Source organism: Geotrypetes seraphini, chromosome 16, assembly GCF_902459505.1.
Source record: "Geotrypetes seraphini chromosome 16, aGeoSer1.1, whole genome shotgun sequence".
Taxonomy (NCBI): domain Eukaryota; kingdom Metazoa; phylum Chordata; class Amphibia; order Gymnophiona; family Dermophiidae; genus Geotrypetes; species Geotrypetes seraphini.
The window spans coordinates 2,831,243-2,846,504 of record NC_047099.1 but is presented as its reverse complement, the minus strand read 5'-3'; the positions used below and the strand labels follow the sequence as shown (position 1 = coordinate 2,846,504).

Sequence of the window (15,262 nt, the reverse complement as noted above, 5' to 3'; positions counted from 1 at the left end):
TAAGCATTATATTAAAATAAATGTTTTTTGGTTCCCCCCCCCCCCCCTCTATGTTGTAATTCGCTTAGTAAAAATTGAATTAAGCGATTCATCAAATTAAAATAAAACTTGAAACTTGGATATCTTGAAAACCTGACCTGCCTGTGGCTCTCGAGGACCAGAATTGCCTACCCCTGGTCTAGAAGGAACCTTGAGAGATGTGGCCTACAGTATCCCCTGTTCATAAACTGGGACCTCCCTAAAGCTGTTCCATTGAGCCTACAACCCACAAACAATGCTTCTGGCATATCTTGTGGATATCCTGAAAATATGACTAGGTCTGAGTTCACCAGGAAAGCTGTACCAGACAGATATGTTGTCTTTATACTGACTTGATGAAGGATGCAAGCTCCTGAAAATTTGTGACAGGTATACGGAGTTAGTCCAGTTAAAGGATCTCACCTGCAATTGTTTGATGGTGTTGCTTTAAAAATACTCCAGTAATGAAGATCCCATCGCTGCCTCAGTTAATTCTTCCCTCACACTCTAATGTTTGACCTCCATCTTCCTGCCCCGGAGTCTGTTTGTTTTCTGACCTTCTTCCCCTCTGTAGAACAGACAGGACAGGAGGAGGCAGAGATTGGGGGAATGAATCATACTTACCTGAGAATCAAGAATAATTTTCTTGGGCATCCTTTCTAATGTAATCATTCTCTCTCTGTCTTTTCCTTCTTTTCTCTTCTATTTGTTTCACTTTATCTCCTTCTGCCTGACTCTCTCTCACACACACTGCTCTAAATTCTTTCCTATCCCTCCCTGGACCCGCAAACAGTCCAGAATTAACTGAACATTTTTTGTAAATCTCTCTTTCTTTTTAAATCCTCTCCCTTCCTCTTTCCCCCATCCCTCCCTCATTGAGACATCAAAGTGCAAAACATCTTTCCATCCCTCCTTGTTCCCACTTGCCAAGTCAGAACAGGCTAACCATGGGAAACTTACCTCTCTCACACCCTTGGAGAGAGCTCGTATGATTTATCACCTTCCCCAAATCATTGCCCTATCAGTTCTCCAGGTCGAAGGGAACACTGATAGAGACTTGCTCTCTTTCTTCCAAAGACCACGGCAGCAAAACTCAGCGCTGCCATTCATCAAAAATATGTCACATAGGTCACATCACTGGCTATAAAATTCTTTAATTGGAAACCCCTCCCACAGAAAAATGGCCCATGTTGGCAGGAGGGTCAGAAATTAACTCAGGCTCTCACTAGAGACCTACGATGGTTGCAGTGTCAAGCACCAACTGCATTCACCAATCAGAACTCATTTGTTGGGTTCCAGAAGCTCAGGGGTCCTCAACTATAGTACCTAGTAATGTAAGCTTTAACTACAATGCCAGTTTCTAATGGCCACGTCCAGCCAAGAAAAATGGAATCCTTCATAATGGAATAATATAAGAATTATATGAAGATGGCATACATGAAGTTTTCAGGTCACAACGGATTCTTCTTTCGATAATACCGGATGTAAACTTTTGAGGCCACATGGTGCCCTTCTCCATGTGATGCAGGATGAGAACTTTCTAGGATGGTTGGCTTAACTACTTGTCTTGAAGGATGCAAAGATCTCGATATAAAGTCCAAAAATGCCCTTTTAGCAGAAAGACTATTGCAGTGACAGATGTTGGGTATGCTTGGGTCACAAAGAATGACACCCAGGAGAAGAAGGTTCAGGAATCAGGTGGAAGACATGGAGAGGGGGGAGCTGGTTTTAGTTGCATATAGGCATAAGTATGCCCATCTTTCTAAACTTGATGAATCTCAGCTTGTCAGACTAGATGGACAATTTTGGCTTCTATGTTCACATTTGTGATCTGGAAAATTCACATACAATATTATATAAGATCAGTCCGATTCCAGGAGTCTCAATTTGATGAGGCCTTTGATGATGTACACAGTAACATTTTCTTATTATCAAATTATCTTTCTTTTCATATTATTATTTCCAATTCAACGGAATGTTCAACAATGATTCATAAAAGATTAAAAATGTCTGTCCATTTGTCTGTGTATTTGGGGAATGAAATATGGATTATCTTTGTTATCGTTTCAATTTTGGTGGAACTTAGTTTGCTTAATTGGTAAATATGAGAGGCAAGAAGGCTAACTTTAAAAGGTTGTGGTTACCTATACAAGAATATGTCGACAATGGTTGAGTATTATTAAAGAATGGATAAGTATGTATGTATGGTTTTTCACTCTCTGCAAATGGGGTGGGATGGGAGGGTTTGGGGGAACTCAATGAAATCTCAGTGAACCTGGAAGGCATACTAAGCCAAATTGTTAAGTTAAAAGAGTGATAAATCACCTGGTATGGATGGTATGCACCCCAGGGTACTGAAAAAACTCAAACATTAAATTGCTGATCTGTTGGCGATTTGGAACCTGTCATTAAAATTGCCCGTAGTAACTTCCTGGGTAACTGACCCAACCTCTTGTAATGTAATCCAACCTTGAACTGAATAGGTAAAGGCATAACATATCTAAGATTGTAGGGTAAGCTTGACTTCAGTTCCGAGCAAGATAGGGGAAACTATTATAAAGAATAAAATTATGGAACAAATAGTCAAACATGCCTTAATGAATCAGTCAGCATGGATTCAGCCAAGGGAAGTCTTGCTTCACCAACTTTGAAGGTATGAATCAGTATGTTCTTCCATGCTGCCCCAACCCTATCCCTACTGGGCTGGCTCTTAAAATGTGTTTTGAATGTTCTCAGTTGTAAATTCTATTGTAGAACCCAGTGATGAGGAACTACCGGTAGTTATTACAGGGAAAATGTACACTATTGTCTAAGAATAAATTGTTTTCTTATATTTACTGTGCATATTTTGTGATCCACCTTGTTAAAGGTGGACTATATATAAAAACTATAAACTATAACTTTCTTAATGATTTCTGTATACAGTGACATCTACTGATTTTACAGCTTCCTAGTGGTGGAGTGTCATGGCAAAAATGCCGGTTGTCTTGAGAGAGTGGTTAAATATAAAATGCATTCTTTCTAATCTGATGACAGTAATCTCTCGTGGTTTGATATCGCACTTGGTTTCATTCAACCATTCATCCTACCCTTTTCCAAGGCAGAAACAACACAGACGCACATGAACAAAGGCAACACAAATATGCACATGAGAAAGGGTTAAAAAGAATTCCATGAGACATGCTCCACGAGCTTTTCCCAATTGTCGTAATTCTCACCTTCTATGACACTCTCACACTGTTTTTCTCCTCCTCTCCCCCCCTCCCCCATTTGACCTTCAGGTGTACAGAATAGTACTTTTATGTCATTTAGATTTACATCTCTCAACCCTCCTTCCTTTTTCTGTCTCAATGTTTGCTTTTACATTGATAGATTATCCCATGAGCCCAACCTTGATCTATCCATGACTTCCCATAGCAGAACAGAGAGCCATGCCCTTGCCAGATCTCAGCCACATATTTCACAAGAAGGGAGGGCAGGTCGTCATATAGCAGACCTGAGCACTAAATTACATCAGGGCCTGTCCCTGCCATGTTAGGAGAACTTAGGGGAGATACAGGGCTGTGAGCACTGACTACTCGGAAAGAGACCATTTCCAACCTATAGCACAAGAGTGGAGGAGTGGCCTAGTGGTTAGGGCTGTGGTCTCAGGACCCTGAGGTTGGGGGTTCAAGCCAGCGCTGCTTCTTGTCACCCTGGTCAAGCCACTTAACGCTGCATTGTCCCAGGTACATTTTGTATTATGGTTCTATTTTGTTGTCATTCCACAGTTGAATGTACTTTGTAGGTTGGATTTTATTTCTGAAAATACACATAGAAGAGCTGTAATTCCTGCAAAAATCCAGTAAACTACAGAAAAGGCAGGCAGCTGAAAATCATAGAAGTAGCAGTCCACCCCCAGCCTCCAGCCAGGATGCTTTATACTGCTTCAGAGAGATGCATGCTCAACTCACAGTTATAAGCTCTCTAGTGATGGAGATCCCACTCCACTACCTTTGCCCATTGAATTGTTATTCCTCACCTAGAACATTCTTTCTAAAGATAGCTTCTAACTCCCTTCCGAGACTAAGTCCCGAATCTTTTGTTCTTTTCCCAGAAAAGAAGATGATCCCCATTCGCACACCAGATCACTTCTCTGTGTTCTTTCCCAACTTAATAAACCCAACTCCTTCATGCTTCTTCTCCTGACTTATGTTATCCAAACTTACGATTCTACTAGTTGAAGGTTTTCCAAAATCCTCATATCTTCCTGAGAGTGTGAGGCCCAAATCAAGTCCCAGTACTCCATCAACAGTCTTTGGTAAGGCTGACTGGAAGGATAATGTGAGACTCCTAATATGTTAATGCACACTTCTATATAATAGCCTCATTCTCCTGAGTCATACTTGGTCTATCATCTGCTAAACCTTCAGATTTTTGTTCCCATGCTTTCCCATGTTCATCATTTCCCAGCCATAGTACCCTGCTCACTGGCCCTGGTGTGTTTCATTCTGGTAACATAGTACACACATGAATTAGAGAAACTCAAACAGATCTCTGTAACACTAGAAGATATAATGGGTCAATTTGAAAACCGAACAGTAGCAAATCACCTGGTCTGGATGGTATACATCCCAGAGTGCTGATAGAATTGAAAAATTAACTTGCAGAGCTATTGTTAGTAATTTGTAATTTTTCTATAAAATCCAGCATAGTACCAGAAGACTGAAGGGTGGCCAATGTGAAGCCAATTTTTAAAAAGGGTTCCAGAGGTGATCCGGGAAATTATAGACCAGTATTACTTCGGTGACGGGCAAAATGGTACAGACTATTATAAAGAAAAAAATGACAGAACATATTACGTAAGCATGGATTAATGAGAGAAAGTCAACATGGTTTTGACCAAGGGAAATTTTGCCTCACCAATGTATTGCATTTCTTTGAAGGGGTGAATGTACATGTGGATAAAGGTGAGCAGATTGATATCATTTATTTGGATTTTCAAAAGGCATTTGACAAAGTACCTCATGCAAGACTTCTGAGGAAATTAGAGGTTCATGGGTTAGGAGGTAATGTCCAATTATGAATTAAGAACTGGTTGTAAAGTCTATGGCCCAGAAATATCAAAGATGAGACAATTTAATTGAATCATGTATTTTTAATGAGAATAACTAATGGGTAGACTGGATGGACTATTCAGGTCTTTATCTGACGTCATTTACTATGTTACTATCCCCCCTTTTACTAAACCACGATAGCGGTTAATAGCTCAGGGAGCAGCACTGCTCCCGACGCTCATAGTAACTCTACGAGTCGGGAGCAGTGTGGAGCATTTAGCACGGCTCCCTGTGCTAATAACCGCTGTCGTGGTTTAGTAAAAGTGTGTAAGTGGGGGTTATATTAGAGAGTAGGTTTAAATGGTCAATACTCTCAATGAAGAAGGGTAGAATAGTGTGGTTCCCCAGGAGCCTTTGCTGGGACCACTGCTTTTTAACATATTTATCAAAGATCTAGAGATGGGAAAAACTAGTGAGATAATTAAATTTGCTGATGACACAAAGTTGTTCAATCACAAGAGGATTGTGAAAAACTGCAAGAGGACATTGTGAGACTGGGAGAGTGAGCATCAGAATGGCAGATGATGTTTACTGTGAGCAAGTGCAAAATGATGCATGTGGGAAAGAGGAACCCAAATTATAGCTACGTTAGGAAAAGGATCTACGTGTCATCGTTGAGGATACGTTGAAACCCTCAGCTCAATGTGTGGTGGCGGCTATGAAAGCAAATAGAATGTTAGGAATTATCAGGAAAGAAATGGAAAACAAAAATGAAAATATTATAATACACTTGTATCACTCTATGGTGTTGCCATATTTCAAAAAAATATATAGCGGAATTAGAAAAGATACAGAGAAGTGCAATGAAAATCATAAAACGTTTGGGACGACTTTCCTGCAAGGAAAGGCTAAAGTGGCTAGGACACTTCAGCTTGGAGAAGAGATGGTTCAGGGGTGATATAAAAGAGGTCTATAAAATACTGAGTGGAGTGGAAAGAGTAGATGTAAATTGCTTATTCTTTCCAAAAATTCTAGGACTAGGGAGTATGCGATGAAGCTACTAAGTAGTAGATTTAAACCAAACTGGAGAAAATATTTCTTCACACAATGTGTAATTAAACTCTGAAAATCATTGCTGGAGAATGTGATGAAAACAGTTAGTGTAGCGGGGTTTAAAAAGGTTTGGATAATTTCCTAGGCCCTTATTGAGGTGACTTGGGGAAATCCACTGCTTATTCCTAGGATAAGCAGCATAGAATCTGTTTTACTACTTGGGATCTAGCTAGGTACTTAGGACCTGGGTTGGCCACTGTTGGAAACAGGATGCCGGGCTTGATGGATCTTTGGTCTGTCCCAGTAGGGCAATTCTTATGGGCAGACCACTTAATGGTTAGTGCATTGGGCTGTGATTCTAGCAAAATGGATTCAATTCCCATTACAGCTCCATTGCCCCAGGTACAAAAACTTAAGATTGTGAGCCAACTAGGGACAGAGAAAATACCTGAATATAATGTGTTTGGTGCTGTGTGTGTCTAGTAGCAATATAGAAATGACCATATATTTACAGAAAGAAAAATCCCTAAGCCCAAAAAGGCAAAAGAGGCTTTTTTTTGGTTCCATGGCACCACCTGCTGGGAACATCAGGGATCCACGGTATTAGCCCTTTTAAGCCAGGTAGCTTTAGCCTGTCGGTGCTTTCTGAGCCAAGAAGAAGTGAACTGAGAGGGACTTTCACCTGCAAGAACTCCAGGGGCTGAGTATCTTCATAGTAAAATTTATTTATTTATTTTAAAAATGTATATTCTGCATGTCCTGCAATTCTATGCGGAGTACATAGAACATCCAAATGAAAAATAACAAATTACAGCCTTCTCATACAACACATATTTCATTAAAACAACACCACAACATAACACAATGAACATATAACAACCAACCAACAGTAAAGAAACACCAACAAAACATCTCCATTGTTTTTACTTGACTGCTGGTTAAATGAAAGAAGCTCTGACTGCCTCAAAGCTCTCTGTGAAAGGGTTCACCCAAAGAAGGGTATGTTTATGTTTATTTAAAATGTAATGAGTCGCCAAACTATGGTAAAACCAAATCTCAGCAATTAGTGATTAGGAATAAATCTACTGGCATCTGCAGCTGAATTAAAAAACAGTGGAAGAAAGTCCTCCCTGACCCTAATCTAGCAATGGACTTGACTTTACAAAACTGGGGTTACCATATTCTTGAAGACAAAAAAAAAGATGACAAGCCCCACCCTGGCCTGCTCCAGTCCCACCCCTGGCCCTGCTCTAGCCCAGCCTAAGCCCCACCTCTCTCCCAGAAGGCTGCCGTCTGCGTGCAGTAAGGGCCGTCAAAGCTATAATTGTACCCTGTACGACTTGCCTTCCATGGTGCCAACCCCATCCTTTCTTGTGCTACCCCCCACCCTCTCCCAATGATATATCAGACTTTCAGTTGTGAGTTTTGTACTTTATTCAGAATTAAAAGTACAATTCTATTTTCTACCTTTGTTGTCAAGCCATCTAATTTTTCTAATTACGAGGTCTGACAATTAAGTTCGTAAATTCGCCTCCATGCGCTTACGTTGGCAGCACAGTACAAACAGCTTGGTAAGCTGTCTTACAGCTGTGTTTGTGTCGACGTGTAGCAGTGTCTTGCTGAGTGGTGTTCATTATTGTTGTTGCATGTTTTTGTGTGCCTTTGTAAGAATGTCAGAGCTTGAATTAGAGCAACGAAGAAACATTAAATTTCTCATAAAACTTGCAAGAGTGGAAGTGGAATCAGGCACATGATAGTCCAAGTTTGTAGGGATAATGCCATGAAGAAAATGGCAGCGTACAAATTGATTAAACATTTTCTGAGGAAAAAGTGTCACTGATGAAGAAAAGTCAGGGTGGCCAGTAACGAACAGAACTGACAAAACATTACAAAAAATTGTCTTAATTGTGCGTCAAAATCATTGGCTGACTGTGAGAAGCATAGTAGACCAAGTAAACGTTGATAGCGAAACAGTTAGTTATCTTAACTGAGAATCTTGGCATGAGAAAGGTGTGTGCAAAAATGGGCCCAAAGGAGGTCACCTATGAACAAAAGCAAAGGAGAGTCGAAGTTTGCCAAGACCTTTTTGCAAGGCAAGACGATGTTTTGGGCCATTTTATCACTGGTGATGAAACATGGGTGAACCAATACAACCCTGAAACAAAGCGTCAAAGGGCACAATGAAAGTCAGCCAATTCTCCACAACCAAAAAGTTCCGCCAGTCCAAATCAAGAGTCAAACGATGTTGCTCACCTTTTTTGATATCAGAGGGATTATTCATTATGAATTTGTATCAACTTGGCAGTTAACCAAGTTTACTATTTGGTAGGCAAAAATGACCTGAACTTTTCGCCAACAACTTACCAGTTCACATGGGACACTGTCTATGAGGGAGTTTTTAGCCCGAAAACATATAACTGTATTGGAACACCTGATCTGGCCCCCAATGACTTTGCAGTTGGGGAAGCCATCGTGTGCAGACTTTCCTGTATCTCATGTCATTAAGCATTATGGCAAATGTAGATCCATAGCTGATATCCAAATTTGCATCCAACTGAGACACCGCTATCCATAGGTCTTGTCTAATCAAGACATCTGCCCTGCCAATGTGCGCGATGTTGATAAGCGATCAGAACAACCTTCGTCGGCTACACCTGTTCTTTCCACTTTAGACCTTACTGAGTCAATATCTGACGGTGAATTTCCACAGGTTTCATTCCCTCTGCCCAAAGTGCAGTACTGCACGTTATTTCTCAATGATGCGATCTTGCAATGGAGTGTCTGTGTTTCTGACCTCGTGTCTGCCACACGACTAAAGGCCAAGTGCTACTATCCAACAAGCGATGTATAAGTATATATGTTGTATTTCACTAGCTCTGTTCTGGTTATCGTGCAATTTTTTTTAGTTCAAAAGTATTTTATTGAGTTTCAAAGATACGGTAACAAGAAAATGAAATGACAGTTTTATACTACGTAACACATAAGAGCGTACAATTCAAAGACTATATGTAAGAAATCAGGAAGATAATGAAACACATGAAAGAAGTGATGGGCCATCTAGTTTTGGTTATGGTGTAATTGAACAATTGCCTTTAATTTTCGATTCGCCCTTGTATCATTCCTTCTGCCAGAAACTCTCCAACAGATGTTCTGTCTGTCCAAATTACACTGTAAGCTCTTCTGAGAAGGGACCGTCTATTGAATGTTAAATGTACAGTGCTGTGCTCCATCTTTTCTCTGCCCCTTTTCTATCCAGTATGTCACCCTTCCCTTTTCCTCATCCTTTCATCCAGTGCCCTCACTCTATCCTTTTTCCATTCAAAGTCGCCCTTTTCTCTCCCATCTTTCTGTAACCAAGTTTCAAGTTTATTCGTTATTTGATTGATCGCCTATCACAGTTACTAAGCGATGTACATAAACTATAAATATAAGGTAAACAATAACAAGAATATATAAAAAATATAAAAATCTTTTAAAAATAGACCAATTACAACAGGAAACACTAGGATAGAAGGGAGCGAAATACATTTTATGATAGGTAAGGAAGAACATTTAAGGGTAATATACAAAGGGAAAGGGAAAACGAAATAGTTTATTGGGAGTAAAATACACAATTGAACAAAATGAACGGCAGTTATAAAGAGCAATTGGCATTTCAATTAGATATTGAAAGCGTCTTTAAAAAGAAAGCTCTTAAGTTGGCTTTTAAATTTATCAAAATTTTTCTCCTGTCTTAAGTAAAGTGGGAGAGAGTTCCAAGTTTGTGGTGCTGTAACGGTAAAAATATATTGCCTTCGTGTATTAATCATTTTAAGGGTAGGAATAACCAATAAAAGTTGTTCATTCGATCTTAAAGTTTTTTGAGAAGAATATGGAATTAAAACTTTGTAAATAAATGATGGAGTTTTGTATAGCAATGATTTAAAGGTGAGTAAAGATAATTTATAAAGAATGCGGTGTGCCACAGGGAGCCAGTGTGCCTTTTGAAGTAACGGGGTGACATGATCAAACTTTTTGGCCCCCATAATTAATTTGATGGAAGTGTTTTGGATAATTTGTAATCTTCTAATTTCTTTTTGGGCCATTCCTTTGAATAAAGCATTACAGTAGTCAATTTTTGAAATAATCAATGAATGAATTAATGTATTTAAAGATTTGGGACAGAGGAATTTTGAAATAGAGCGGATTTGACGTAACCTGTAGAAAGTATTCTTGACCACGTAGCTAATGTGGTCATGATAAGTAAGATTTTCATCTAAAATGATACCTAGTATCCGGATTTTATTTACTTGTTTGAGCGTAACTCCTTGTATATTAATAGAAACCGCTATTTTATGATTTTCTTTCCAGGGAAAGAGTAAAGTGTTGGTTTTATTAATGTTTAAGGACAATCTGTTTTGGTCCAGCCATAGATGAATCTGTTTAAGTTTTTCATTAATGGTGGCAATTTCTGACGGATTATTAGGGTCAAGGGGGTGTAAGACTTGTACATCATCAGCATAAGCGAATACTGAGAAACCAATAGATTGACAGAGAGTCATAAGGGGAGAGAGGAAAATATTGAACAGGAGAGGAGATAGAATAGAACCTTGAGGAATGCCATAGGAGCTGGAGAAACTTGAAAAAATAGAATCATTAAAAGAGACTATAGAAGTTCGATTATCAAAATAGGACCTAAACCAAAGAAGAACTTGCTCGGAAATGCCAATAGATTGTAATCTATTTAATAAAAGATTATGATCAACTGTGTCGAATGCTGCTGAAAGGTCTAGTGAAATCAGAAGGACAGAAGAGTGGTGATCCAGGTGGTATAGTATAGATGATGTCATACCTATTAGGGAATGTTCGGTGGAATGGTGTTGCCGGAAACCGGTTTGGTTAGGATGTAGAATATTTGTTTGTTCTATAAAGTTTGATATTTGATTAAAAACAATTTTCTCTGTTATCTTTGCAAGAAATGGGATATTGGCAATTGGCCTATAATTTGATTTCTCTTCGATGCCTATTTTTTGATCTTTGACAATGGGATGAATAGTAGAAGTTTTCCAGGCCGATGGCATTGTGCTGTGCTGTAGACTTTCATTGATGAAAAAAAGTATTAGGGGTCCGAAAAAATCAAAATGTTGTTTTAGGATAAATGGCGGGATAGATTCGTTTCGTGTACCCTTACTGTTGATTGTTTTGATTAAAGATTTTAATTCTTCCAGAGAGGGGAGATGAAATTGAGAGCATTTTGCAGATAGCACTGAGGAATTTGCTATATCAAATTGATCAGGGATAGACTCATTAGTAACTCCGAATTTTTCTCTAATATTTTTAATTTTATCAACGAAATAGGTTGCAAGTTCCTGTGCTGTTGGTAACTGGCTTGAAGAATGGTCCGGTTTTTTTGAAGACGGAGTAACTGTTTTTAATATTTTAAATAGAGTAGAAACATTTCTAGCTTTTAAAATTTGATCAGAGTAATATTTCCTTTTTGCTTGATTTATTTTTTCTTTGTACAGATTGGAGTAAATTTTAAATTTTTCTAAATTAGAGTGAGTTTTGTTTTTTCTCCAACAGCGCTCAAGGGATCTCATTTGTTTTTTAATCAATATGAGTTCTGCAGTAAACCAAGGATTTGAACATTTTCTAGCTGAAATATATTTAGTATGAAATGGAGCTACTTTGTCAAGTAAAAGTTGTATATTCTCATTCCATAATAATAAATAATCATCTAGAGTGATAGATTTAGAGTTTGAAGGTGTAAAATGGAAGTTTTCAGCTAGTTGATTAGCGGATAATGTTTTAAAATATCTCTAAATTTGATAATTTTACTAGCAGTCTCATTTTTAACTGTAGGAGAAAAATAGGTTAATGGAATTAAAAAATGGTCTGACCATGGGACAGATATAAAAGAACTGATTGAAAAGTTTTTTGTAGATGCCACTGGTATAAAGGCATGTCAATAGTATGACCTGCCTGATTAAACCAAATTAAACCCACCTGAGGTCTTGCTATGGGGCTGGAGGCTTTCCCACAATCCTGCCATGGCACGTTTTCCGGGCTGGCGGGACCGTGGGAGCAGGAGGCAGGCAGATCAGCTGATCCTTCTCCTGGCAGCTGCAGCACTTGTTGATTCTGCGTGCCGGCCACCAGGGAAAGGGAGAAGTGCGCGTATTCTGGAGGCCGAGCACGCTCAGGGTTGCACCAAAGGTTAGGAGGGGGCTGAAAAGAGCAGAGGGCTCCCAGAACACCACTGACTGCAGCAGATATATGAATGGACCCCGGCTGGATGGAGGCTGGGGTCCAGAAGACTCTTGGGACATGGCAAGGCCTAGCACCAATGCAGGTGGGGGTTCTGACTGGCCGCAAGGGGCAGCGGAGGTCCTGCTGGATCCTGGTGAGGGCAGGCCAGGGTCCATGTGCAGGGTTACCACGAACAAAAATAGTATAATAAAAAAGTCACCCGGAAACTTGTCAGAACCCTCAAAAAGAGGAAAACATGGCCATCTGGTAGCCCTTTACTAAACTAACATTTCATGCTACAATACACCTTTATCCAGATACTCACCAGTACTCTCTTCTTCTGACCTTCCTTCTTTCTCCCTTCCCCACCATTCAAAAAAAAAAAAAACCTCCGCTATCCATTTTGTAAGCGTGAATCTGCATATGTGCATGTCTATCTCCCTATGAAAGTGCGTCACAAGGCTTGTAGATATGTCTCTCTGTATATATATATATGAAAACGGGAAGAGACAAGGAGTACCCATTTTTAGTAGTTGGGTTGACCCCCCCCCCCCTCCCTTATATTTCCTGTTGTCATAAGAAAGGTAATTCCCTCTTTTTTCTCCTGGGAGGTGGGTAGATAGAGGACTACTAATTGCTTCTGTCCCCTGAAGGAAGGTAATTCCTGCTTTCCTCCTCTGGTCAGCATGTACCACAGGGGCCTGGAGACAGTCCAGGCTGGAACTTGATCCCTCCCCACCCCTCCCTCCCCAGGTTCCACATTCAGACACTGTCATCTGAAACATTTCCTGCTGCAGTCTAAACTTAATACAGCCCCAGAACAACCTCAGACTCCCCGGAAAGAGGGCCAGGAAATAACATGGCTTAATTACACTAGAAGACCCTCCGTGTAGCATACATATGGGCAATATGATCCTTGCTTTCACACTATTCCCTGGGAAATGCAAATGTCTCTGCTACCTATAGGAGGCACTCACCAGGCTGGGGCATGGAAGGTGGAATATGAGCCCTTAAGACAGAAATCCACTAAATATCCCAGTCACCTGCAGACCCCATGTCAGGCTGGAGAAGGGGTTTCTTTGGATCGGAGCAAACTTATTTTTAGAAAAGAATCTCGTGTTAATGACATATTCAGGGAGAGGAAAACACAGCTGTGATCAAGAGTTCCTGCAATGCAATCCCATTCACTGTGTATCTGTGTGCGCGCACTTTTTTTTTTTTTTTTTTTGCACTGCTGCTGTTGTTTGTGCTGTAGCTGCGAATGTCTATATAGGAAGTTTGCATTGGTGCTGCTCAACTGTATCTGTTCTATTGGTAAGTGTGTTTGTGTTAGAAACTTGTTGTAAGAGTCCCTCCCCCCCCTTCACCCCAGCAGAAATAAAGTGAACATATCCGCAACAGGACAGAATAGCAATGGCACTCACCAGGGTCTGCTGGTACTGCAGGGTATTTCTCTCCAAACTGTCGCTGGTCATATCCAATGCTTCCAGCCGAAAGGGGAGACATGAGGGAAGGGAAGGGGAGGGGAAGGGAGAATCCCAATTATCGTTCTTCTATTCCTTCCTTTAGGAAATGCAGAAGAGCCAAAAGGGCAGGGAAAGGAGGGCTGGAGGGTAAAAAAATCTGCTAGTGGAGGTAGATAGCTGGACCCTCGAAGCCGAGGGAGTGCTGAGCACAGCCCTGCTGCTGTACCCCAGCAAAAGCAGGAATTATAGAGATGAACTGTGTAACTGGAGACTCCCCCCCCCCCCTCTCCCCGGACGCTGACTAGGCAGCCACTGATGCTAACACCTCCTGCCGATTCTCTCCTCTGGCGACCAGACAGCTCCTGGAAAGTAAAGATGAAACGAAGCATCTCTCCCTGAGCATCTAATCCTTCCTGCACCCGCAACTTTCCATGAGGGCAGGGGTGACAGGCTACAGCAGAGAGCATTGATTGAATGGACAAGAAGAATCAGGGCACACTTAAAACTGGACCATTCCAAAACTAAATATTCAGCCACCTTTGGGATGCAGAACCTAAATGTAGACCAACAAGGTAGCATGCTCTTCTTTGGCCAGTAGATTCAGAGGATAAATTTCTAACAGGGTATCAAGGGTAAGAGGGAAAGGAAGTACCTACTTAGGTGTTATTTCATAAAGAGAAGTAGGCATCTCTTTTTTAATAATAGTGGCAGGCATGGACATTGAAACCAACCCTATGGCAGGTGTAGCTGTGCACACCACACGTGTTATTGTATAATCTATGCACATACTTGTAAGTCTTGCCCATGTTCCACCGACATAGCCCTGCACTGTTGATGATTTCTGGAGCAACTAGTCTGTATTCTGTAAGTGATCATTTATGCCCGTACATTACAATAGTGCGTAAAAGATTAAAATATCCCTGAGTGCAAGCTTTACAACTTACAATATGTGCCCCCTTACAGAATTATTCTCATGATGCTTTTGTTCTCATTCCTTCACTATTAAGCTTGTAATGTGAAGGAAACAGACTCAGAACATGCTCGGCCAGCTCCAATTCCGTCCATCCACACCTGCTTCCCAAAAATCCATATACTTGTGATTTCAAGAAATAACCAGGCAGGCCAAGCCAGAAATATCGAAATAAAGCAGTCTTTATTTATAAAATAGCATTCCTCTCTCTTCAATGCAATTAATAAAAACAGATCATTCACACATGAAATTACAAAAATCTGTACAATTTCCAGCATTACCCCTATCTCCATCTCCACTGCCTCCTCAAAAGGTTTACAAGAGTTGCTAACAATCAACTCAACTTTTTCCGTTTATCAAGTTGCAGAACACCCATAACTGCTCTCTCCTGCAAGCAACCATGTTTCCCATTCCCCCTGGCATCAGCTGGATCCTTCATGAGCATCAGGAGGTAGTTGGGTCCTGCTTCTACTGGTCCTACTCTGAAATTT

At 40.4% G+C, this 15,262-nt stretch overlaps 1 protein-coding gene across 1 annotated transcript in view; it reads right to left on the bottom strand.

Annotated features, from left to right (window-relative positions):
* The window catches only part of CLCN1 (chloride voltage-gated channel 1), a 43,808-nt gene extending 29,810 nt beyond the window's left edge, over positions 1–13,998 (bottom strand). The window contains exon 1 of the mRNA XM_033925659.1: positions 13,760–13,998. Within this exon, the coding sequence (XP_033781550.1) occupies positions 13,760–13,810 (51 nt within the window). The 5' untranslated portion in view covers positions 13,811–13,998. The remainder of the gene's footprint in view (positions 1–13,759) is intronic.
* Positions 13,999–15,262: the final 1,264 nt, after the last annotated feature.